The sequence below is a fragment of the Bos javanicus genome, chromosome 25, assembly GCF_032452875.1.
Source record: "Bos javanicus breed banteng chromosome 25, ARS-OSU_banteng_1.0, whole genome shotgun sequence".
Classification (NCBI taxonomy): domain Eukaryota; kingdom Metazoa; phylum Chordata; class Mammalia; order Artiodactyla; family Bovidae; genus Bos; species Bos javanicus.
This window is the reverse complement of record NC_083892.1, coordinates 10,815,439-10,841,655: the sequence shown is the minus strand read 5'-3', so window position 1 is coordinate 10,841,655 and position 26,217 is coordinate 10,815,439. Positions and strand designations below refer to the sequence as shown.

The 26,217-nt window shown below is 52.1% G+C and overlaps 1 protein-coding gene across 4 annotated transcripts in view; it reads right to left on the bottom strand.

Annotated features, from left to right (window-relative positions):
- The window catches only part of SNX29 (sorting nexin 29), a 599,088-nt gene that overhangs the window by 452,897 nt on the left and 119,974 nt on the right, over positions 1-26,217 (bottom strand). For all 4 annotated transcript variants that reach the window (XM_061402536.1, XM_061402537.1, XM_061402539.1 and 1 more), the window contains 2 exons: positions 8,246-8,309; positions 5,701-5,829 (listed from right to left, as the gene is read on the bottom strand). In XM_061402536.1, the coding sequence (XP_061258520.1) occupies positions 5,701-5,829; positions 8,246-8,309 (193 nt within the window). The remainder of the gene's footprint in view (positions 1-5,700; positions 5,830-8,245; positions 8,310-26,217) is intronic.

Genomic DNA, 26,217 nt, shown 5'->3' with positions numbered 1-26,217 from the left:
AATCACCAAGGACTACCCGTGTAAGCACAGGGAAGTCTACTCAGGGCCATGTGGCAGCCTGGATTGGGGCAGGGAGGGGGTTGGGGGAGAATGGATACATGTATATGTATGGCTGTGTCCCTTCGCTGTTTACCTGAAATTACCACAACATGGTTAATTGGCTATATCCCCAATACAAAATAAACAGTGCAAAGTTTGAAGAAAAAGATTACAATGACCTAAATATATATTAATAAAATGCTGATGCCATAAGAAAGAAAACAACAGAACTGAAGGATGGGACATCATGAAAGAATGAGAAAGGAAGTCTCCCTTTTCCAGTCTCATGTATGACTCTGCCCTTCTGGCTTCGGGACTTGAGTTCTCATTCCCACGACTCTGCCAGCACATGGGTTTGCTCTCGAGGGACTGCTCACAGCCCAATCATGGTGGCCACGGGATGGAACAAGCTGACTGTCCAGGCCGGTGACATCTGCTGTGCTCTGGAGCCCAGTGGGGCAGTGGTGGGGTTATTCCTGCCAAAGCACCAGGACAGAATGGAGAGGAGAAGACCCAGCCAAGGAAGACTGGGGTAGTGCTGTCCCAGGGTAGGTGTGACAGGCAGCCTCCAGGGTGGCCCCCAAGACCCCTGCTTCTTGGTGTTGACATCCACGTGTAGACCCCTTCCATGCTGAACCAGGCTTGAGCTGCATGACAACAGAATACGGCAGATGTGATCGTCTGTCATTTCCGGCATTAGGTCACAAAAGTCACAGTGGCTTCCGCGTTGGGTGTGTTCCCTTGCTCTTGGGTTACTTGCCCCGGGAAGCCAGCTGCCAGGTTGTGAGCAACCCTACAGAGCAGTCCACATGGCAGGGAACCAAAGCCTCCTGCCAACAGCCACGCGAGTGAGCTCTGAAGTGCACCCTCCACCGCAGTCAAGCCTTCAGATGACCGCAGCTCTGGTTAACGCTTGACCACAACCTTATGAGAAACCCTGAGCCATTCCCACATTCCCAACTCATGGAAATTGTGGAGGATCCTCAACATTCCGTTTTAAGCTGTCGAGTTTGGAGATCATTTGTTACACAGCCGGGGGTATCTAAAAACAAAAAAAAGCAAAGCCCGGGACCTCCCTGGTGTTCCAGTGGTTATGAAACCACCCTACAACGCAGGGGACGCCAGTTCGATCCCTGGTTGGGGAACTAAGATCCCACACTCTGTGGAGCAGCCAAGCCTGTGTGTCACGACTACGAGCCGGCGCTCCACAACTAGAGAGTCCGTGCACCACGGCGAAAGGGCCCACGTGACACAACAAAGCTGCCTCGGGCCACAGCTAAGACCTGATGCGCCAAACAAACAAATAAATAGGGCAGCAACAGAAACGCCCCGACAACCCTGGCCACTTGCGTCCCTCAAAGGTACTTCCACTCAGTTACTGTGAGTTTTCTTTCTGCTCACACCTATGTCACAGGTAGAGCTTTTTTTTTTTAACTGAAGTATATACAGTGGATTTACAATGTTGTATTAGTTTCTGCTATGCAGCAAAGTGATTCAGTTATACACATACACACACACATATATATACACACACACATTCCTCTTCATGTTCTTTTCCATTTCCCATCCTGTTTATCACAGGATATGGGATATAGTTCCCTGTGCTTAAACACTAAGACCTTGTTGAGCTTGAGATTTCTTATTTCCACAGGAAGTAAGGCAATCCATCATCTAGGGAGGGAGACTGACTCATCCTGAACCGCTACTGATCACAAGGACTCCCCCTGGGAAGGCGCAGACGCTTGGCGCCACAAGGGCACTGGGCTGCTTATATGACCTCGCTCTTTGTTGAGCCGTGATGGCGTGAAAGGAAAGCCATTAATTTTGAGCAAAATGAATGTGTAATAAGACGCTTCATTTGCTCAGGGATGCTCCCATTTCACAACTCTGTACTCAGGGCCAGGAAGACACACACACACACCCGAACACGCTTCTCAGCAACACAGCAAAAATAATTTCATTGTCCTGTGTCTGAAATAGCCTAATTCTTAATTCTTTCTGCACCACTGCTGTTAAAATACAACTTTTGATTAGGCAAGGTTTCTTAGTAATAATACAATTACTATCTTAGAGAAAAATGGTAATGATAGGTAATGTGTTTGAGCATTTATGAAGCCCATTCATGGAGCTGATATATGGTCTCTCATTTTATCATCTAACTACTCTATGGGGTAGAGTTCTCTTCATTTTATAGCCAAGGAAACAGAGACAGTTAAGTGACTTGCTCAAGGTCACACAGCTAATAAGCAGCAAAGCCATGAATGGACCCCCAGGATGCAATGCCAGAATCGGTACCACCACCCACTAGGCTAAACTACCTGCATGATGAAACCTGCCACCTGGACACACGGGGACCTGGAACAGGGCTGCGCTGGTGCAGCTGTGTGGGCCCCGCCCCCAGCCCTGACCCTCCACACCCTGCCTGTGACCCATGGATGACAGCACCCCCGGGCCATCAACCACAGCTGACCACGGGGACCCGCCATCTGACAACACGGACAGCCGCTCCTCCTGCGGCCAGAAGCAAGGAGAAACTTCTGACAGCTGGCAGGAGTCCGTCTGCAATGTCAGCAGTCGAGTCTTTCAAAACACGTCCCGCTGCTCGGTCCACTTTCGTGCCGTTTTCTCCTGAAGTGTTTGCCCGCTTTATCCAAGTTCCTTCTACCTGCAAACTGCAGACCTTCAGGCACCTTAAACCTTCAGCTGTCTGTGTGTTCAGTCACTAAAGTTGTGTTCAACTCCTCTGTGACCCCGGGGACTGCAGCCCGCCAGGTTCCTCTGTCCATGGGATTCCCAGCTAAGAATACTGGGGTGGGTTTGCCATTTTCTCCTCCAGGGGATCTTCCTGAATCAGGGATCAAGCCCACGTCTCCTGCACTTGCAGGCAGATTCCTTACCCCTGAGCCACCAGGGAAGCCCAAACTCTCAGCCACCCCATTGTTTACCTGGGAAACCAGATTACAGAATAGCGTGGTTAAGAAGTTACCTTTTTCTAGTTCATTCATGGGCTAAAGAAAATTTATCCCAAAATTATCATATACTCAAAACACATTTACTGTAAAACACACTCCAATCACTCGCCGCTGCCTTACGGACTTTCACACACCTTCCTCAGTGGGCCCTCTCAAGGGGATAAGACCATCCCGTCCATTTCATAAATGAACAAACACACGCCTGTGGAAGTGAAGCGGTTCAGACCCAACACCCAATTTGCAAGCCATGGAGCAGCAACTCGAGGCTGAGCTGGCTCCTGACACAATAAAAAATAATAAAGGATGGAAGTCTGTCTGTCTTCAATGATTCAGAACCCGGGTCTCCACAGACTACAGTCTTTATTGAGAACATAGAACACAATTGCACCACAGAACCCTGGCATGGCCAGGTAAGACGGGGGCCAGGTGAGAAAATGCCGTATCAGGCACCTGGGACTTGTTTCTGATGCTCGGGATGTGTCACTTTCAAACGTGAATGCAGGAGAGAAGTTCAAATTGAAATCAAACACAGGGGGACTTCCCAGTGGTCCAGTGGTTAAGAAACTGCCTTCCAAGGCAGGGGACCCAGCTGTGGAGCAACTAAGCCCGTGTGCCACGCTACTCAGCCTACACGCCACAATGAGGACCCAGCACAGCCAAAAAATACATAAATGTGGGATCACGCTGCTAACTTCCCGTTACATATACATAACAATTACATTCGTGTCACTCACAACAGCTGATGGTGCGGGGATGGTAATGCTGCCGCGGTCGAGCTTCCTTAACCCTGGGCTCCCCCACCCTACCCCCTCCACAAGATAGATGCATCTCCTGGTCTATTTTAAAGCCTTCAAGAATCCATATAGTCAAAGCCATGGTTTTTCCAACAGTCATGTAAAGATGTGAAACTTGGACCATGAACAAGGCTGAGCACCAAAGAATTGATGCTTTCGAACTGTGGCATTGGAGAAGACTCTTGAGAGTCCCCTGGCCTGCAAGGGGATCAGGCCAAGTCAATCTTGAAGGAAATCAACCCTGAATATTCATCGGAAGGGCTGAAGCTGAAGCTCCAATACGTGGGCCACCTGATGCAGAGAGCCGACTCACTGGAAAAGACCCTGATGCTGGGGAAGATTGAAGGCAGGAGGAAAAGGTGATGATAGAGAATGAGACAGCTGGATGGCATCATCGACTCAGTGGAGTTCAGCAAACTTTGGGAGATGGTGAAGGACAGGGAAGCCTGGTGTGCTATAGTCCATGGGGTCGCAAAAAGTCACACATGACTGAGTGACTGAACAACAACAAAAGAACAACCAGTTAAAGTGCTTATCTTACAAAAAATGGGGAAAAAACTGGAACAACTCAAATATCCAGCAATCTGAAATGGTTATTTCATATGGTGCATTGGCTCAATGAAATGCCACATCCAGGCACATAAAAATGGTGACTATGAAGCTTTTACTATGGTAGAAGGACACAGCCTAGGAAGCGACGGGCTGGAGATTTCAAGTAGAGCCCATGAAAATATGTTTGCATGTGACAAATTCAGTAAAATCTCATTATGGCAGTTGGAGCTCGGGGATGGGCGGGGGCGGGGGGTACGTTGCTTTACAGTTTTCTTTAATTAGATCTAAACAAAGTCATGGAAAAGAAAATAAGATAACTCAACTGTAAAGAGGTTCAACCATACTCTGAATCAGGGAAATGAAAACTATTTCGCCAGCCCTGCTTTTACCTGGGATTTTATCAAAGACCCCCAAAGCTGGATCCGCCAGAGGCAGGGCTGTGCTGGGGGAGACCCAGCCCTTGTTAAAGGCAGGTTGACGACCCTTATCCAACTCAGAAAGCACTGTGGGGACTTCCCTGGTGCTCCAGTGGCTAAGACTCCACACTCCCAATGCCGGGGGCCCAGGTTCAGTCCCTGGGCAGGGAACTAGACCCCACAGGCCGCTACTAAGAGTTCACACACCACAACTAAGATCAAAGATCCTATGCCACAACTAAGACCCGGAGCAGCCAAATAAGTTAAACAAATGAATAATAATAAAAGAAAAGAAAAACACAGTGCTTTGACCTCGCAATTCCACTTCCAGGAACTTTTCTGGCAAATACACTCATACGAGGACACAATGACAACTGCAAAGATTATCAGAAGTAGCAAAGGGCTAGAAATGACTCAGACACCTGGCTGCTGGCACCTCGGCCAAATGAGCCCTGCTGTGGGTAGACGGTGGGGTATCAGCAGGCAGGTCTGTGCACCCAGAGCAGGACGGTCTCTAAGCTGCGGAGGGAGGAGGGTGCAGGATACGGGACCACTTGTATCAAGGAAGAAAGAGAGGAGAGGAGGGAGATGGGAAGAAGAGAAAGTTCATGTATCGGAATGTTCGCATCTGCTCGAGTACACAGGGGCATCTCTAGGAGGTGACGCTGCCCACCCTCCAGGGGTGAGCTGGCAATTGCAGAGTTTAACCATTCATGACTTTTGTATTTTGAACCAGTGCATATATACTATTTAATACTTACTCAATATTTAATAAGTTAAAATTTCAGCTATGTAAGTGTTATTTCCATTGGTCACTTTAAATTAGTAAGTACTGATGAAAAGTGTGCTTGGGGGCTGGCCAGCGCCTCCCCCAGCCCCTCTGCCCCCTACCTCGCCAGCGCCTCCCCCAGCCCCTCCGCCCCCTACCTCGCCAGCGCCTGGACCTTCGTAACATGCCGCTCCTCCTGTTCGGCCACCTTCCGCTTCAAGGTGTCGACCTCCTGGCGGAGCGCGGCTGAGTGCTCCATCTCTCCGTCAAGCAGGTTCCGCAGCGACCTGGGAGGAGGAGGAGATCCCACCTGTTCAGAGGCTGCCAACCCGGGGTTCACAGAGTCAAGTCCTAGTTCATTCATCTTCCATAAGGCTCTGCAGAAACCGCAGTTCACGTCCATCTCGTACAAACTGCTTTGAGGAGCTACCCAGTTCTGCTCAAGAGTCTCTGCGTCGTAATTAGGATGAGCCCTGGGGAACCACCGGAGGCCTGGCTCTGAGAGCTTGTGGGTTTGGTGGTTTAAACCAAGGGAAAACAATGAGTTGAGCCAATCCCAGGCACGCCCCCTCCCAGACATCCCACACTGAGGTGTGCATGCTCAACCGGGACGTCTCGGCCCAGCTACACTACGTATGAGATTTAACAAAGGAAGGGCTGGCAGGACAGGCCAAAAAAGACCACCTGAGCCACAAACACAGAAGACAGGCTCCAGTTATCTGATGGACGACGGGAGTCTCATTTCTCCTTTGCCCACAATCTCACAAAACGCCCTTCACCCTTGCTCCGTCGCCACCTCCAGGTTAAACAAGCATACAGGCTGTCTTACGGAGATGGATAACCTGACATTGCATGAGTGTGCTTTGTACTGTATCTGGAGATGGATAACCTGACATTGCCGTGAGTGTGCTTTGTACTGTATCTGGAGATGGATAACCTGACATTGCCGTGAGTGTGCTTTGTACTGTATCTGGAGCACGCTCACCCTGCAAACACGCTCGCTTGAACGCCTGTCACCTTTGGTCTTGAATAGCAGAGAAGACAGCAGCTCTTCCAGAAATAACCACAAGTTACCACCTAGAATTGAGCCAAGCAGGGTTCTAATGACCAGCTACGGACCTCAAATGGCTATTTCCCGAAAACATTTACTAACTTTGGTGCGGCTGCATCCTAAATCTAGAGGACACTTGCCATGAGGCACCAGACCACAAGCAGCAGTGTCTGAACCACCCCACCTCCACTGCTCCCTGAAGCCCCGCTCCAAAAACAAACACGGCGTGTCTCAACACTGCTTGAAAGTTTTGAAAAAATTCCCTCTTGGGGCCTGGAAACTACCCCCCCAACACAAACTGGGTGTGATTTCTTTTTCTCTTGATGGGAAGGAGAAGAAATGACCCAACAGTGACTATTGTTCTCTACAAAGTAACACAAAACCTGTGGCTTTTTCTAAGATAACGGCCCCAGCTGCAAAAAGGAAAAAGCACCCTACAAAGTCCACAGCCTGTCACTGAGATTTACTTTCACTGGAAAAATCACACTGTCTGAGGATTCCTTTTTAAAAACACTTGTTTTTCCAAATCACGTTTGTTCGCTCTTGTATGTTTCCATAAAGGGTGAGGGAGAAGCTTGTCAAACAGGGCCCAAAGCAAGTTTTAAAAAGGAGAATCAGAATGCACATCCCCAGGGACACAATTCCTGCTCAAGGGCAAGCATAAGAGGGCGGCATGAGCGTGCACACACGTGTGCACACACACACACACCTACTCCCTGACCCCCAGGCCGGCAGACGTGTGCTCACAGAGGCTCTGCAGATAACCGCAGGCAGATCCCTCTACTGACCAGCTTGTAGCCCAGACGAGGTCCCGGCACTGAAGCGGTTCACGTTTGGGCAGCTAGACAGAGGCAACACAGCTAACAGCTGTCTGGTATCCAGCCCTGGTTTCAACAGGGAATCAAAATGAATAAAACCCTTTGGCTTCTCAGTGTCTGCAACAGGGCTTTGGGGAAAATCAAAAGACTCCATACACCGTCTTACTATAGGTATCCCCCATTAGAGAAAATGTTAAGTACGCTAGTGCTTGGAACGTGGTGGACAGAACCTCAATGAAAGGTTACCCGCTGCTTAAAGGGGGCTCAGGGTGACAGCTGTGAGGATGGAGCTTCATTTTGAGGCAAAGAAAATGTTCTAAAATTGACTGTGGTGAGATGGTTGCACATATCTGAAAACCACTGAATACTAAAGTTTTATGTTTTATATGATATTTAAATTATATAATCTATGAATTATATGACATGTGAATTATATCTCAAAGGCTATTTAAAAAAAAAAGAATTAAAAAATTAAAAAGACTGCTTTACAAATTCTCAGTTTGTTCTAAGATAGTGCATGATCGTTTCATTCCCTGTTAACACTCAAGCCACGTTACATATACTAAAGTGGTACATCCCAGAATGGATACATGCATATATACAGCTGAGTCCCTTTGCTGTTCACCAGAAGCTATCACAACACTGTCAGTTGGTTCTACTCCGTCATAAAATAAAAAGTTGAAAAATAAAGTAGTACATCTCAGAACAAAAAATCAGAAATCACTGGTCACAATTCTTCCCCTGAAGCAAAACTTCCTTCGCGGTGATCTTCTCTCTGCCCCAGAGGTAGGATTTCCATGAAGGAGCGACCCCTCCAGCCCCAGCGCTGGATACCTGTTCTCTTCCTCCAGCTCATCTTTCCTGTTCATCATGGCCACGATGGCTTGTCGCAGGTCACCTAAGGGAAGAAAGCCAAGTGCAAATTAACCGGCAGATCCTGCCTGCTACACCGCCCCTCACCGGTCTGGATTATGTGCTATTTAGGGCCACTTGTCTAGACGAGTTCCCTTTTCCCTTTCAAAAATAATTCCTATATAGTCTAGGAGATCCAATGGGCTCAGTCAATCACTCTTACTAACCACACAGAATCCAAAGGCAGGGCAGGATGAGAATAAATGTGGAGGCGTTTCCTTGGTGAACATAACCAGCTAACCAGCCACTAAGGAATTACAGAGTGATGACTTCTAAGTGTTTTTCCAAGTCCCTGCTAAGCGGACGGCGTCTGCTTTGAATACTGATCTATTCCCAGTTAGAGCCAGTTATCAACCACCGGTCAGACAGCAGATTTCATGAAACTGACTTCATGCTCCTGCGTGTGCAGTCATGTCCGACTCTTTGTGACCCCGTGGACTGCAGCTCACCAGGCTACTCTGTCCATGGGATTCTCCAGGCAAGTATACTGGAATGGTTTGCCATTTCTTCCTCCAGGGGATCTTTCTGATCCAGGGGATATTCCTGACCCAGGGGTCGAACCCACATCTCCTGCATCGGCAGGCAGATTCTTTACCACTGAGCCACATGGGAAGCCCAAGTGACTCCATACTGACACAGACATACTCCAGATTACTGAGAGATCTGGTCTTCTTGCGCTGACTCCCATATACTGTGAAGAGGGACAGGGGCCCCTCCAACACACAGTTGATAATTACTTGCAGGAGCAGCTCTCCTGACATCTTCAATGTGGGACAGCAATTCAGTGATAGAGAATCTCGCCTTTAAATTCAATGAGCATCCAAGGTTTCCACCTACAGCAAGCTTACCTGTTGTCACTGTCCACCCACAGTGGACTGTTTACAACACTCAGATCTCAGGCCCAGGAACTTGTGAATTTCCCCCGGAAAGCCAGTTTTATTTTTTTTCCCCTAACCAATCCTCCTAGAACTGGCTGCAAAGAAGCTCACAGCCAAAGTCACACATCCAGCGCAGCCACTCGGCCATGCAGCCACCACAACATGCCCTAACCCTCCCTCTGATCACCAAACTGCCTTTCTACCTGGGGCCAACTTACATATGACCCGTTTCACTCTATTTTTTAAACTGTTTTAATATGCTGCTTCAAGTCCTCTTTTGGAAAGAAGTATGGTGTGTTGGTACCTCTTTTTAGCTAAAATTCAAGCTCTTCTACTTGTCAAGCTCTGTTCAAAGCCCATTATCTCGTTTACTCCTTTACACACACCTAAGAAACACTACCCCACGTTGTTGGGGTACAAATGAATTGGGAAGGAGGAAGAAATGGGGGAGGATGAGGACAAGATAAATAGGTGGTCCCTCTGTCCCATTATACTCAGGATACCTAGGCAGAAAGAGGCCCAAAGACGTTGAGGGGAGAAATGGGTCCCAGGACACACGCTGTCCACAGGCGGCCACAGAGGTGGCAGAAGCCCACCATCCAGGTCTCAGAGGAAGGAAGGGAAGAATGAGGAATCACGAGGGCTCCTGCTCAGCCTCTGGGTCAAAAAATAGGCCCTCCCCTGTCTTTTCTGACCCAGAACAGCCACGTCAGCATCACAAGGACACAGCTAAGAGGTCGAGGCCTGGCTTCCCCATCACACCTGTGACGGTGTGAAACCCGCGAGTCACATGGTGAGAAACCAGGCCATCTAAGGTGCTGGTGAGGAGGAGGGTCTGAGGTGTCCCTCTCCTGGGGTCAACCAAGGTGTTGCCAAAGAAAATTTGAAATTCACTGGGTTGACACAAACTTACTGAGCACCTACAAGGTCCAAGAGCTGCTCTTGGCACTGTGAGTAAAGAAGGAATAGAGAAAACCAAAGTCTCTGCCTGCAGGAGGCAGGGCCCCCTCCCTAGGAGGGGAGACACACCAACCAACATGGAACAGATGGGACAACGAGACACGCTGGGAGGAAAGCCAGGTGGGGTGCAAGGACAGGTGGTGGGGAGGGTGTCATTTTGTGGGCTGTGCTGGGAAGGCCTCTCTGGGGGCCCCAAGGCAGAGAGGGAGCCAGTGAGCTGCTGGATGCATGTGGCACAAGGCACATGCAAAGGCCCGGGGGCAGGCGCGAGCCGGGCCACACGAGGAAGGCAGGGTGAGCCAGGAAGGGCCATGTGGCCCAGCCCTCAGGGAGCTTGGAGACTCGAGGATCTGATGACAACTCCAGTGCCCACCAGGCAAGCGCCCCGGGTACACAGTCTTGCTGGTGTCACAGAATCACTCTCCGGGAAGTGGTCTCCCAGTCCCTTCTACAGGCCTTTAATCAGGCTCAGAGTGAAGATGTAAAGTCACAGCTGGCGTCCAAATTTGTCCAACTCCAATCTCTGCATGTGACCCAGGAACCAGTGGTAATCATCACCACTCACTCGCAGTGATTAAGAACTACTATTTCATCAAAATATCACAGGGATATTAAGGCAGAAGAACCTGAGATGTCATGAAATAAGCTGTGCAACCATGCACCTTTCCATGTCAGAGCCAGGATGGAAGCCAAGGTGTTCTACCAGCAGGGGAGGAGACCCCGGTCCCATGGGACGTGGTATGCTGTGTCCACAACCAGGGCCGCTGATGCTGGGGAAGACGGAAGGCAAAAGGAGAAAAGGGCAGCAGAGGATGAGATGGTTGGGTAGTATCACCAAGTCAGTGGACGTGAACTTGGGCAAACTTCAGAAGATAGTGAGGGGCTGGGAGGCCTGGTGCGCTGCAGTCCATGGGGTCACAGAGTCAGACAGACTGAGCAACTGAACATCAACAGCACAAGCATCTGCTGAGCACCTGCCTGCTGGCTACAAGGCCCCTTCCCAAGGAGAGAGCCGGGCTCCTGACTCACCTAAGGGAGGAGTGTCCTTAACAGAGCATTTCTCAATGGAGGACAGACACACACAGTCACACGCGCCCCCGAGGAGACAGTCTGTCTGACTGCATGCTGAACATGACCAGGTAACAAGGGCCCTGGTTCTCAGCCTTGTACCAGGGTCTAGCCTCTCTGGGCCTTTCTCTGGGGGAACAGCACCCGCCTTTCCACCTCCCTGGAGCACTGTAACCTTCAGAGGAGAAACGAGGCAAGGTGGCGCTGGGTGAAGACACTGCCTCTCACAGGCGGCAGCAGAGAGCACTAACGATTTAGAAGAACTTGACATGACGCTAGATTTCACACTTTTATGGTAACTGAAAACACTGGTAAATCTGTAAAACTAAAAACAAGCAGGTAGTCTAATTCCGTGACACCATAGCCATGGCGGGGGGGGGGGGGGCGGGGAGAAATCAAGACTTAATACGTCACTGAAGACCAGCTGAGTGATATCTCTTTGGCTCTTATCTTCAAGAAACCCAGAGCAGGGGGCAAGGCTGCAGCCGGGTGCTGGAGACCTAGGCTCAGGAAGCTGCTCCTTCACTCCAAGGCTTGTGTGACATCTGCGTCTTCTTACAAGGACTTCTTCTGGAGGGCTCAGCTGCCCCACGCTTCTTATAGAAGCAAAGACCTGGATATGTTGTTGTTCATCGTTGCAACATGAGGTTAGAAGTGATATCTCACACCAACTATTTTATAAAGCAGTTTCAGGTTCACAGCAAATCAGGAGGAAGGTACAGAGGTCCCCCCATCTACCAGCAGCCCCTGCTCATGCACAGCCTCCCTCATTACCAACACCCACCACCAGAGCCAGACGTTTGTTACAAATGACGAACCCACACTGACACATCACAGTCACCACTGTCACATCAGCTTCGCCAGTGGGGTTGCATGTTCCCTGGGTCTGGATGTCCGCACGACGACATGAATCCACCACGACGGGATCGTCACAGTGTCACTGCTCTAAACGTCCTCTGTGCTCCGCCTGCTCATCGCCCTCCCCACCAAGCCCTGCTGAAATCTTGATCAAAGGGATCACGCCAGCCTTCTGATCTGCTGAGTGTGCCACGTGCCCGCCTGATGTACACGTGCCCTGGATACAAGTGGGATGAGAGCTCAGCAGGGCACATGAGCCTGGTGCAGACACGCCCACGGCCAGGGCGCCTGGCACCCTGGACCCAGCAGGGCAGAAGGCTCGGGTTCCGGGGCCCTTGGTCCCTCCTGTGCCAGGCTTCTCCTAGAGGGAGCGGCTCGCCACCCACAGGCACGATCCTTATGCTGAGATGTGGGTGTCGCGCCCCCGCCTGGCGTCACCAACCCCTTTACCTGGCCTCACCTGCAGCCAGCCATCCGCCTGGGCCAGCAGCCTCTGAGCCAGCCTCCCTAAGGACGCACTTCAGTGATGGGGCTGCACTGTTTTGTTCCTCCCCACAAATGTGAGCGCCTCTCCCTAAATAAGACGCAAGCCCAACGGAGTTTTCCATTGTGCTGAGAACGCTTCACCCAAGATCTCCCTCCTCACGGATGTTAATGGCCATGTCTGAGCACAATGTCATCAAACACCAGGGCTCTGAAGCTGACCCGTCTGGCCGGCCTGAAGCCTGACACCCAGAGCATCTCCCTACTCCCTCCTGCCCCAGCCCCTGACAACCACCCTTCCACTCTCTGTGTCTCAGAGTTCGACCACTGGATTCCTCACATAAGTGGAATTACGCGGTGTTTCTCCTTCTGGATCCAGCTTATCTTACTTAACTTAATGTCCTCCAGGTTCATCCATGTCATCACCTGTGGTAGGAATACCTTCCTTTTTAAGGCTGAACAACATTCCAACGCATTGTTGTTTCATGAATTTCCTCATGTTCACCACCACCCCCTCATCCTGATCTGATGAAACTCATCTATTCAGGCCAGGATGAAAAAGACACCTCAACCAAGAAGCCCACCATGATTCCCCCACCCCGCAGCAAGCTGCAGAGTGTGCAACAGCTAACTGCCTCTGTCTCTTGCAATCACCCCACAACTTCAAGGTACACAGCATGCCATGCATCTGGGGTCCCCAGAGCTCTCACATGCCAGGCGCTTGAGCATGTGTGTGCACGCTCAGCCACTCAGTCATGTCTGACTCTCTGCGACCCCCTGGACTATAGCTCACCAGGCTCCTCTGTCCATGGGATTGTCCAGGCAAGAATACTGGAGTGGGCTGCCATTTCCTTCTCCAGGGGATCTTCCCGACCCAGGGATTAAACCCGTATCTCCTGCCCTGGCAGGTGCATTCTTTACCACCTGCGAGGCCCACCAGGCGCTTGGTCAAGGTTTATGGGAAGTGAGTGACACAGAGAGATGATTTCTACCTGAGCACAACACCACTGAAACGGAGAACAAAGGTACCAGCTGTCATGTGGTGGGCACGCCTTCATCTAATGACACAAGGGCTGAAGCCTCGTTTCATTTCTCACCTGATGAGGATGCTCAGAAACACAGAGCAGGGACCCACGTGGGACAAGCCAAGCTGCCTGCAGGGCCCCAAGTCACCTTCCAAACCCTAAGGACAAAGATTGTGGATACTGTCCTGCGCAGGTCCAAGAGCTGGAGAGAGAGAAAGGGCTTCGCCGGGGACCTGTCAGGGGCAAGAAGGTCAGGTGGAGGGGGCAGTGGTTCCAATAGCTTCCATTCCAACCACAGGAGCAGGACCCATGGAAGGTTGCTACCGCCAGACCCTGGGGCTGGGGAGATCTGTGTTCAAGCCCCAGCTCAGCCATCAAACTGCTGGGTAACCTGGAGCGGGGTTCTAGCTCCGCAAAATACAAAAGAGGAATTCCCTGCAGGATGTAAGACTAAATTAAAGCTCCCTGGGGGAACTCCGCACCGCAGCCATTGCAAGGAGGTGGTTCAGGGTCCTGGCTTTCAGAGCACGATCTCTAGAGTCAGGTCCCAGGTTCAAATTCTGCCTCGGTCGCTGGGGAACCTTGGGCAAGTTACCTACCCTCTCTGAGCATTGACTCCTTTATCTATAAATGGGATCTTTTCGGTCGCTACCTCACACAAGCATTATAACGACTCGACGCCCAGCACACAGAAAGCCTCCAATAAACGTTACTGATCACCATAAATGAGCACCCGTCCCTCCCACGGCAGGGACGGGGGCAAGGCAGCAGGGGCTGCCCAAGCACAGCTGGACTCAGCCGGGCACATGTTGAGGAGTTACAGGGTTTACTGAGCTCCTGCGGACCTCAACCCTGGGAAATGAAAAGGAATTTAAGTGGTCTGTGCCCTAGGGCAACAGACTAGATAATAGACTTTTATGAGCCATCAAACCAGCTCAGCACGGGCAACATGGGAAATCAGACCTGGAGAGCGAGATGTCACTTAGAGGGGACCGCAGAAGTGAGTCGGGGCGCTGGGCTTTTAGGCATGGCATATCCAGGTGGCTCAGTGGTGAAGAATCCACCTGCCAATGTAGGAGATGCGGGTTCTATCCCTGGATGGGGAAGATCCCCTGGCGCAGGAAACGGCAACCCACTCCAGTATCCCTGCCTGGCAAATCCCGTGGACAGAGGAGCCTGACGGGCTACAGTCCATGGGGTTGCAAAGAGTCAGACAAGACTGAGCAACTGACAACAAAGACAACGCGGCGATCCCAAACACGCCACTAGGAATCATGTGGCTAACATGTGTGCAGTCCGCGGGGGAAGAAAACTGGAGGAGGAAGGGTTTCCTAGGAGGACCTAGAAAACACGAATGCCCTTTGGGCAAAGAACAGCCACGACCAGCTGCAATGAGACATCTTGGCCACAGGTGCACTTTGCAGGGGCCACAACTGGTCCACACAGAAGCCACAGAGCAGGGGGATGAGCATCGCTGCTGAGCCACAACATCCTCCCATCATAACCCTTCCCTCCCTGGTCCTGCATGCTGTGTACCCCCAGACACAGGTCCTGTGTTGGCACCAACATCTAAATTTCAGAGGACACAAACACAGGTCCAGCAGGACTCTGATACTGTAAATATTTCAAAAAAGATTGTGTCCTTAGTCTTCCCTAAGTTACCAAAACAGAACCCTCCTGGTGATGGTGAAAAAGGCAACAGCCTGAGAGCTGGTATCCTCTCCCAGCCTACCCGCACCCCCCCCAAAAAAAATCACTCTTTTGACAGGCTTCAACTTGACATGGTCATCCCAAGTGGCGCAGTGGTAAAGAATCCACCTGCCAATGCAGGAGACACAAGAGACCCGGGTTCAATCCCTGGTCAGAAAGATCCTCTGGAGAAGGAAACGGCAACCCACTCCAGTATTCTTGCCTGGAAAACTCCATGGACAGAGGAGCCTGGTGGGCTTCAGTCTAAGGGGTCACAAAGAGTCAGACACAACTGAGCAAATGAACACATACACACAGCTTTATATGCATTCACTTTGCTGACTTTTCTGGGATGGGTAACGCCAAGGGGCTGATTCCCCTACATCATGTAAACAATCTTCTTTCTCCAAGCTCAGGCACACACATCAGCAGAAGTGCTGCCTAGCTTGTAATTTTCTCTCCTCTCCAGGCACCCACATCCCATGATTTGTTTGGTCTCTACCATGGTTATTCCTTTCATCTTTATTACCTGCCACGGCACGTTTTGAGGGACAGCAGCGCAGTCTTTCTGCACTGCAGCCTCTGCAGAGCCCGGCAGAGTCAGGGGCTCTCCCTCCTAAGGATGAAGGGCAAAGAATGATCTATTGAGAAATCGATTTCATGCTTGGCTTCGAAGAACTGAAGAGCAAATCCAGTCAAAAACACGGGAGAAGGTTAACCACGGGAAATCAGTCTGGGTTAATGAGCATTTGGAATCACTGCAGAAAGGATGGCTGTTTAGTCGCTCAGTCGTGTCTCTGCGACATCATGGACTGTAGCCCACCAGGCTCCTCTGTCCATGGGATTGTCCAGGCAAGAATACTGGAGTGGATTGCCATTTCCTTCTCCAGGGCATCTTCCTGACCCAGAGATCAAACCTGCATCTCCTGTATTGGCAGGCGAACTCTAACCGCTGAGCCACTTGGAAAGCAAAAAGGACGAATTGGTTCATAAATGTTGCCGGGGAAGGGAAGCATTTTAGGAGCAAGAAACAAGGCTTAAATCTCTGTTGTTACTATATATCAATATAAAGTTCAAAAAGAGTAATTTAAATATGTGAAATGCAGCAATAAAAACAGTATAAATATGGAAACAAACATTTACGCCATCTTGCAGCAACAGCGGCCCATCTCAATGTGCAAGCGAAGAACAAGTCGATTAAGGAAATGATAGCTTTGTTTTTTTAACTTTTGTACCTTGAAGGCCAATCTGACAGAAAACTGGTCCACTGTGGAAGCTAAGCTCTTCAAGGCAGCGAAGAGGCAGAGCAGGAGGAACACAGGTTTTCTAATCAAGCCCCAGATCCCACCGGTCTCCTGGGCCCCTTCTCCCTCTCCATTCCCTCAGCTGGAAAAAAAACCGGCGCTGGTACGGCCGGCCTCGTGGGACAGGGCGGGGCGCGGCACCAGTCTTCCTGGGTCACAGCCCTGCCGTCCGTCCGTCCTCAACCCGTCTGTCCTGCGGTCGTGCCGCAGCAGCAAAACTGAGCCGTAGGCATGCAGTCTGCGGGGCCGCACGGCCTAAACCACTGACCATCAGGCCTTTACAGAAAAGACAAGAAGGTCCCCAGGAGCTCCTGTCCCCGCTCCCCACCACAGCCTTCTCCTACGCCGGCCCTCTGCGGTTAGTGTGCGGCCCGCCAGACACGGCGTCGATGGTGGGGCCCAATGGCTGGAACCCAGACTGTTCATAGATGCAACACAGCCGGGACCCGCTGCTGTCTTAGACACTGCAGATCCCTCTTGCCTCTTCACCAGTCCCCTCAGCTTCACCTCCATCCCTCTGGCAGGCCTGGCTCGGCCCCTGCCCTACATCATCTTCTACCTACGACGGTTCTCCGGAGGTGAGCCAGCAGAGGGCCTGGGCTGCACACGGGCTTGGCGCTCTGGGCATCCGCAGGTTGAAGGTAGTGCTGAGACCCAGGGTGGCTGGCCAACTCTGATAGAGACTTCCACAAGTTTGGGATGGGCCGCCAGCTCCGATCAGGGATACAGGAGGATGGGAGCAGAGGCACCTGGTCTGAGCGCAAACAGTTCTAAATGGCTCCACCAGGATCCGCCTGCTGAGAGCTTAGCCAAGGACAGGGCACTGGGCCAGGTGCAGGAGCCTGGCCAGGGACACATGAGATGCAAGCCCCAGACAGAAGCCCAAACAGATAAAGCCAATAAAGCCCCTCAGGGAGGGGCAAGACCACTCAGTGCAGAGAAAAGGCTGAGTTTTGGCCAAGTGGCTGGCATCAGAGATGTCACACATGCCCTGTGGCCTGACAATGGGACAAAGCCACAGGGAAACCCAGACTCTGAACAGAATCCCCACTGAGTGGGTGAACTCACCACTGGCTGGCTTGGTCTCTGGCCACACTAGTACTGCCAAGACAGCTCTCTGGGATCAGCCAGCAGAGACTGAGCCGCCCCAGGAATGAGGCAGGCAGGAACCCAGCAACCAGGCCGCCGGGAGCCCCCATAACCTCCCCGCTGCGGTTCTCACCTTAGAGGTTCTGAGTTCCAGCCCAACAAGCCAAGGAGAGCTCACGGCCCCTACTCTCCCCAAGCCCCACCGCACCTTGTCCATTCTCACCTCCGTGAACGCTCCACCCTTCATGAACGGACTCACCCTTCTGCAGGCGTGGCTGGCAGAGCCCCGCCCCCAAGCCTGTGGGGCCCCTGAGAGCAGGGACCCCTGGGCCCGGCACCCACAAGACTGGGAGAACGAACCCAAGGCCAGATGAATAAGCAGATCATTAATCAACGAGTGAGTGACTGACTCACGCCCACTGCTAGAATCTGCCCCTCACCTCCTGGAACCCAGCACAGATGGGCCGGGCAGAAATGTCGAGCGCGTTTAATAATAAGTTCAAGGCTTCACTTAGTGGAACTAACTACCAGTTCACGGCTGCAATTTCCTGCCCCAGTGACGGGGATTCAGACTTACTTTTTTCCAGTAGGTGCCTCATGAATGGATACACACAGGAAGGAAGAGATGGATTCTTATATATCGTGACCATGACCTGGAACTGGGCGAGCCTGCAAAACCACTCCCCCGCCCGTCGACACACGAACCCCCGACTTGAAACAGACGAGCAGAGCAGGGGCCAGCCACCAGAGGCCAAGCACCCGAATGGAAACCAAGACACTACAGGGACCTCTCCACTCACACAACGAGGGCAGGCGTCAGAGGCTGCTTGAAACAGTGGCTTCAAGGGAGGGGAAGAGAGCCTTCCCACCTGCAGCCGACAGACCTTCTAGGAGGGAAACTGTCTTGAGATCAACTGATCTTTAATTCCCTTTTCAAGATTAAAGGGAGAAAACTGGATGGCTGTAGCTAGACATCTGGACGTGTGCACACATGTGCAAGCGTACGCACGCACTCGCTCCCATATACATAGATCTGGGTAATAATTCTTTGGCTTTATATAGCATCTTTTTTCAAAGACCTCAAAGAGCCTTTAAAAACACTCCCCTGGGGCGTGTATGTGGTGATATTTAAAGAGAGGGCTCGTGAGGGCACATGCATAGAAATAAACAGTGAGTGCTCTTCTGTGGATATATACTTAACCTACGCCGCTGTTCTCCAAACTTATAACTGCTTTTTATATCTTTTTCTGACTACCCACTCCCGTTCCTTTTATCTCTAAAAGAAAGGATGAACTATATTGAGCTCCAAAACATAACTTTTTAAATGGATCCTGGGCCCATTCAAGCTCTTTGTTCTGTTTCTCCTTCCTGCCTCCCCTTTCCCCCTGCCCACCCAGAGTTTCTGTTTTGCAGTTGGTTATGATGAAAAAATTAAAATGCCTCAGGATATGTTCCCAGTGTTCAGATGGCCAGTGGCTGCTATGCGTCGTTTCCTGTATACCCAGCAAGGCGAAAAGCACTTGAAACACACAATCTCACTGAATTCTCACAACCTCCCTGAGAAGCAAAGTGTACTACGCCCGTTACGCACATGAGGAAATGGAGGCCCAGAGAAGCACGCAACCAGAAGGTGGCAGGGCAAGGACCCAGCCTAGTCAGGTCCCCTGGGAAGCCTGTCCCCGAGCTGAGCTGGCAGCACCAGGCCTAGTCACCCCCTAGGATGGAGCACACATCCTCAACACTCAACCAGATCCCAGAGTACAGCCTCCAGCAACTCTCCCAACCTTCCTTTGCCCTCCCCAGGAAAATCAGGAATCTGATGAAATTCTGTCCTCCAAGCCCTTACCCTACCCCCACTTTAAAGCAATTGTTTCTACATAATCTGGAAATGAGAAGAAAAGGTTTGAGGAACCCATGCAAACAGAATGAGAACTACAAGGAAATCACAAGAGATAAGAAACGTATCTTTCAATGTCTTGATAAAGTTCAATAACTTGATGGTTTCAACATCTTGATAAATTTTTGTGAACTTCTCCATATGTGCAATGGTGGGTTTCCTCACTGGTGTGTGTGCACAGTCTCACACACAAGTGCAGGCGTACACACACACACACACACACACACACACACAGTGTTTCTTTATAGTGACTTGGAAAGCAAGTTGTCCCCAAAGTAGATACAGACAGGACAAAAAGTAATAGCAGTGGATGCTATAAGGGGCTCAGCGGGAAGCAGGGACCTTGGGTAGAGGGCAGACATGCTCAGCCATGTGGCAGCCCTGCCTCCAGCCCACTGTCCCTCACAGGGACACAGCCTGGCTCGGAGAAACCAGCATCCATGTTCTTACACAAATCTGATTTTATGTATCTTATCTTTATCTGTATGTATCTTTATATTCTTACATAAATTTGATTTTAAATGCTGTTAACAAAGTTTTTTTCCAGGCTAGCCCAACAGATGACAGCTCTGGGACCCCCACTTTGAGACCCCCAACCTGGAAGTTTGAGTTCCTGATCCATCATTTTGAAAACATCAAGATGAGTAGCACACAACAACGCACGGTCGTTTCTAAAAAGTCAGCCTTCCGTTCCACGTCAGAGAATGTCAAAAGTGTAGAGTCTGAGGGGGCGCTAATGGAGGCAGAGATCGCCAGGAGACAGACAAAACGGGCAGGGGCTGTGCATAACCCCCCCGCCAAAGGCAGTTCCCCAAGGACCTCAGAGTGATTCACTTGGGGACCAAAAAGCATCCAGGCACGTCTGCCCCCATCAGAAAGGCCCAGAAAAGAGAGCATCTGAGAACACGAAATTGTCAGAAGGTTAGAAGCAATAAAGGGGAAGAGGCGGATCTCCTTTATTGAATAATTTCATGCTTTTCAACATCTTTTTTTATATCAAGGAGTCAAAAGTCTATATTCATTCTCTGAAAATTAAAGAAAAAGAAAACAGCTCTCGTTTAACTTTAAAGAGGTATTCGCCAAAAGAACTAAAATCAGAAACTAAAGAGAAGTTGCTGTGGGAGACCCCAGGCTGAAGGCGACTCAGCACAGCAGAAAGGGCAGCAGTTATCACTCCAAAGCTCCTACTGCGGGCCAGGCATCGTCCAGAGAGCTTCACAGACGTTACCTCAATCTCTCCTCCCAACAAGCACAGGCCATCACTGTTCCTATTTTTCAGGTGCACAAACCAAGGCTCGGAGAGGCTGAACAATCTGCTCAGAGACGCACAGCTAGGAAGCTGGGGCGTCTGCCAGGCCTAGAGCCTGTTCCTCACCATTTAGCTGCAGAGCCAGCTGGGGTGGGGGGAGGTGCAGGAACGCCTCTGTCCTTGGTCCTGAACAAGCACAGTAGGTTTCTCTGGGGAAGTTTGCTGACGTTCCCCCTTGGGGGAAAGGGAACTGATACCTGTACCCCAACATTCAGACAATCCCTGTTAACCAGTCCAGCCCTGCCCTGTCCATGGCACCGTGAGTGTTAACATCCCCCAGAGGAGACACGGTTTCAGGGTGATGGGAACACCCAAAAGGGAAAAGTCGATGGAGAGAAGACAGGGCCTCGGGGTCTAGTGCCCCTCTGCGTGTGGCAATTTTTCATCCACTACCAACCTTGAAGCATGGGTCTGACCTTGGCTGTACTAAAGGAACCGAGTTTCTTATTTCACAGAACTGGTGGTGTCAGCCCCCTGCTTTATAGGTGGAAAAAACAAGATGTGAAATGACTTTCCTAACAGCTGCTATGGGGCCCAGGCCACGTGCCAGACCCTGGGTGAAACTGTTTGTAAATCGTCTCCTTAAGCCCTCCAAACAGCCCCACAAAGCAGGTGCTCGAGTCAAATCTATTTTTATACATAAAAAAACAGACACAGAGATCAGAATAAAAGATATTTGACATCATGACCTCCACCTAATCATACCTACCACTCTATACTCTTCCCCCCAGCCCCACGGTGGGATAGAAAGAGGAGGCCAGAGCCCAAAGCCAGCCTGTATTTTAACCCCCTCCCTCAAAAAAATCAACATTCTCAAGATTTTCATTCAAGAACCCAGCCTCAAAGGGTTTGGGCGGAGTCAGCCTGGCCAGAGGTCGCAGACATGTACCTCCTCATCACTCCATTAGCAGCCCTCAGGAGGAGCCCTGGAGACCACCTGAGTCTGAGGGTCCAGGCAGCCTCAATGCCACAGGCACCCTGGGTGCTTCAGGTCTGGGGGCAACCACATCCCCATACTTAAGACGTTTGAGCTGGTTTCTGCCACCCTCGAGCAAAGGAATCACCCCTCACCTGCTGCACCTGGGAACCCGCAGGACGGGTCCCTGGCCACCAGGCCACACATGCGGCCAGCAAGCTGGGAGACACAGAGGACGAGAAAACAGCATAAGCAGAGATGCGCCGTGTGACGACAAGGAACAGATAAGGATGCCAGGTCCACGGCTGGTCCAGCCGCAAGCTGGCAGGGGCGTTCGGCACATCACACGCACTTTGCATCTGAGACGTTCGGTCTGTAAGATGAGGAGGTGAGATGAGCTGACCCTGCAGAAGCCTCCTGGCTCCGAGACTCTGGGATCATCAGCGGGAGTCGATGAGCCTTCCTGCATGTTTCTGGCTCCTACAAGCAGATGGGAAGCACCAGGCTTCCCCCACCGTCTGTTCTACCCACTGGCTGCCTGCGTGTGGCTGGGCTGCCAACAGCAACCAGCAGAAACAGGACCCTGACCTGTTTGAGGCCCCTGGGTCCACCCAGGGCACAGTTACACCAGCCCCTGCTGAGCCCGGGCTCACGCACCGCGCGGTGGTGGGGTTAACTGACAGCGAGGAAGACTAACCACATGTGAAATGTGCATAAATAATTGGGACATCCGCGGCAGAGCTTCCGTCTACCCTCAGGCAGTGGCATCATGTGTGTGGGCAACTGTCAAACAGACCCAGGCACGTAAAGGTGCAATTAATTAGAAGCACACAGCTACCGAGAGGGCTCAGGTGGCCCTCACACCAGACGCAGTCACACCGACTCTACGCTGCCCTGCTCCACACTTGGACGCTTTGAGGTCTGCTGCACAGAACACCAGCTCCCTGTGGCCAAGGAGCGGCTTCCAGTCCCAGCTCTGCCACGGACCTCCCGTGCAGCCGTGGGCATGTCGCTCACTGTCTCTGAACCTGCCTCCCCCCTCTGAAATGGACATGATGGCAGCTCATCCACCTCCAAAGTTACAGAGGGGGAGGGGGCACACGGAGCTTGGTCAGTGCAAGGTGAGCTGGCATCCGGCTGAGCCCCTCAAACCGCCTCCTCAGCCATGAGCGGGAGGAGCTTGGTCAGTGCAAGGTGAGCTGGCATCCGGCTGAGCCCCTCAAACCGCCTCCTCAGTCATGAGTGGGAGGAGCTTGGTCAGTGCAAGGTGAGCTGGCATCCGGCTGAGCCCCTCAAACCACCTCCTCAGTCATGAGTGGGAGGGAAGGAAGGCGGAACGGTGCTCCCAAGTCTTACAGTGAGGACCAGAAAGGGGAGTGGCCACCCCGAGACACACAGCAGGACACGAGTGGCTGAGAATCGATGCATGTGGCTGGGCCCTCCCGACGCCGAGGCCACCACACTGACCCCTGGGTGTCCCGCGTCCTCCGCTGCTGCCCGGTGCCACACACGCTCTCTCCAAGCACCCTGGTGGCTCAGGAGCAGAGGTCACCTTGGACAAGATATGAGAGTCCCACCCCGTCGCACTGCCCTCAGTGCACGGACGTGTGCGTGCTCACTCACTCAGTCGTGTCCAGTTCTCTGTGATCCTGGACTGGATCCTGGAGCCCACCAGGCTCCTGTGTCCATGGGATTGTCCAGGCAAGAATACTGGAGTGGGCTGCCATTTCCAGGAACTGAACCTGCATCTCCTGCACTGGTAGGCAAATTCTTTACCGCTGAACTATCTGAGGAAGCCCTCAGTGCAGGTAAGGAGACTCCTAAGCTCAGAGCCACCCTACTGGAGGAGGAGTATCACTGGAGACTGACCCAGCAGGATTTAACACAGTCAGGATTAACACTCCACTCCAACGACACCTTGAAAACCCAGCTCGGCTGTCCTTTCCCGAAGGAGGCCTCTGGACTCCATCAAATGAAGCCGATTCCTCTCCTTGGGGTGCCCAAGGGCCTCAGCCTTTCCTTTCACAACCTCCCCTGCGACATGGCGAGTTCTGTGTGAGCAGGAATGAGCCTGTCACCTCGGACTTTCCCTCCACCCACAGCCTGGCGCTTTGCCCGCATGTGGGGGGACCACGTGGCTCAGCTCCGCTTGCAGGGTCAGGTGGGCTCGCGGAAAGGTTTCTATTTTCCTAGTAAAAGGAAAAAACAGCAGGGGCTACCCCTTCTCCCTTGCTTCCTGCTTGACAATGGGTATTGTCGCTAGAACAGGAGCAATCATCTTGCAAACACGAGGCAACCAAAACCAGGATGAAAACTAGCAACCGAAGAAGCTGGGGCAAGAAAGAACCTGAATCCCTGGCAGCACTGTGCTGCAGAATCAGGCCAGCAACCCCTCCCCTCCCATTTCACATTCCAGAGGAAAATGAACGCCTGCTGTAGCTGCTGTCCCCGGGTTTTCAAGTACTTGCAGCTGACAGCGTTCCTCACTGACTTCCCGCCTCCACACAGCAGCCCTCTAGGGCCCACCTGGACCTGAGCAGCGACGTGGACCCTCTTTGTCCCTGAAGGCCTCCCTGGGACCACCCCACACGGAGTCCCAGACCCCACTCTGAGCCGGGTTACCTGTCATCCCCAAGCCTCAGCATCCCCAGCTGCCACAGTGGGGTCATACTACCACGCCACGGGTTGGCCCTGGAGAGTCAACCAGATAAACTACTTGAGAGGGTGTGACAACCTCTCATACACGGTCAGTCCTCGCAGACTTCCCTGGAGGCAGCGCAGCCAAAGAAACAGCCCAGCCTGCTGGTCAGGTGAGCTTAGGCACCTGGCTCTGTCCAGTACCTGCTGTTTTACCTCAGGCAAGTGAATTAACCTCTCTGAACCCATTTCCTCACCTGCAAAATGGGGAACTCAAATTTACCTCCATTGGCTGTTGTGGGGATTAGTGAAGGATGAAGAGAAGCACCAGGCTCCGGGAGGGGCAGGAAAACTGGTTTCTCTGCCTCCTATCCCACCCCCCTCCTCAGGGCAGAATCACCTCACAGTGTAACCCAGCGGGGACCTATGGGGCCTTCCCAGACGCAACATCCTCCTCTCCACCGTGTCCTCTGCCTTTTAAGCCTCCCAGGCCTTCTCCGACAATCAGAGAAGTGAAAAAAAATGCAGGGAAAAAGGAAAACAGTCAAGCAAAACAATATAATAAGTTTAGCGATTAAACAAAAATCAAGGACCTTTAGATCCTCCTCGAGGGCCAGAGATCATATTCTGAGCCAAATCCTGTGAAATGTTTTGCACAGACTGACACCCCCACCAGGTGGAAGAAGTTAACTGAATGATGACCACCAAGCCCGTAGACCCCAGGTGGGCTGGAACCAGAAGGGTCACGCCGACTCCCGATGACCCCACCACCAACCAATCAAAAGAACGGCCACGAGCTGGTCACATGCCCCCCACCCCTCACCCACCGCTGAAAGTCACCATCAGGGCTTCTGAGCACTGCCTGCCTGGTCTCCTTGCTCGTCCCTGCACTAAACGCGGCATCTTCCTTCACCACAACCCGGTGCCAGGAGAAAGGCTTGACTGCTCACAGACGAGCGGACCCAAGTTCTGTTCAGTACCAACAGCAAACCCTCCAAGGAAGCCAACACGGCCACCTTGGCTTTATTAGTGCAGCCAACTTCCTCTCAGCGCCCTTCCCCAGCCCGGGCCAAAGTCTGGAAGGAAAAGCGCTGCCCCAGGTGAACAGGCTGAAAGCCTCCTTCCAGCAGAAACGGTCACCCTGGACTCAGCGGGGGATTCGCACCTCACAGAATGGCGTCCGGGAGAATGAGCCCCGGTCCTCTGTGCTGAATCCTGGCCCCTGGAGATTTAAAAAGCCGCAGAGGGCAGGCCTCCAGCTTTCAGATACTGCGGCCGGGCTCAGAACTCGTACCTGCAGCGGAGTGAGGAAAGATGATGGTGTTCTCTGGGTGCTCCTGGAGGTGAGAGTGCCAACTCCTGGGCTGCGACTCCCCCCGGGAGACACTACACCCCCCGCGAGAGCCAGCGGAGGGAGGGAGGGTGGGAGGCGGAGGCCAGAGAGAGCCAGCAGCGGGCCTCCTGATGGGAACACAGGGCAAGAGGCCCGACGCTGGAAGGAGCAGCGGGCAGGCTCCCTAATCCCACCTGCAGGGCGCCCCTCGAGAGGAAAGAGGAGCCCCCAAGGTCACATGGCGGGGGGCCACACAGAGAACCAGGCTCAGCCTGAGCCCACAGCACACGCCCTTCTGGCTCAGGCCCCAGTTCACCTGCCCAGGCTGCTCCTGATGCCACAGGCAGGAGGGGAGGCAGAACCCCAGCGGCTGGGGCGCAGGAATCCCTCTCCGCGCTCCTACCAGCTGGGTGAAATCCTCACCACTGATGCCGGGAAGGGTAAGGGA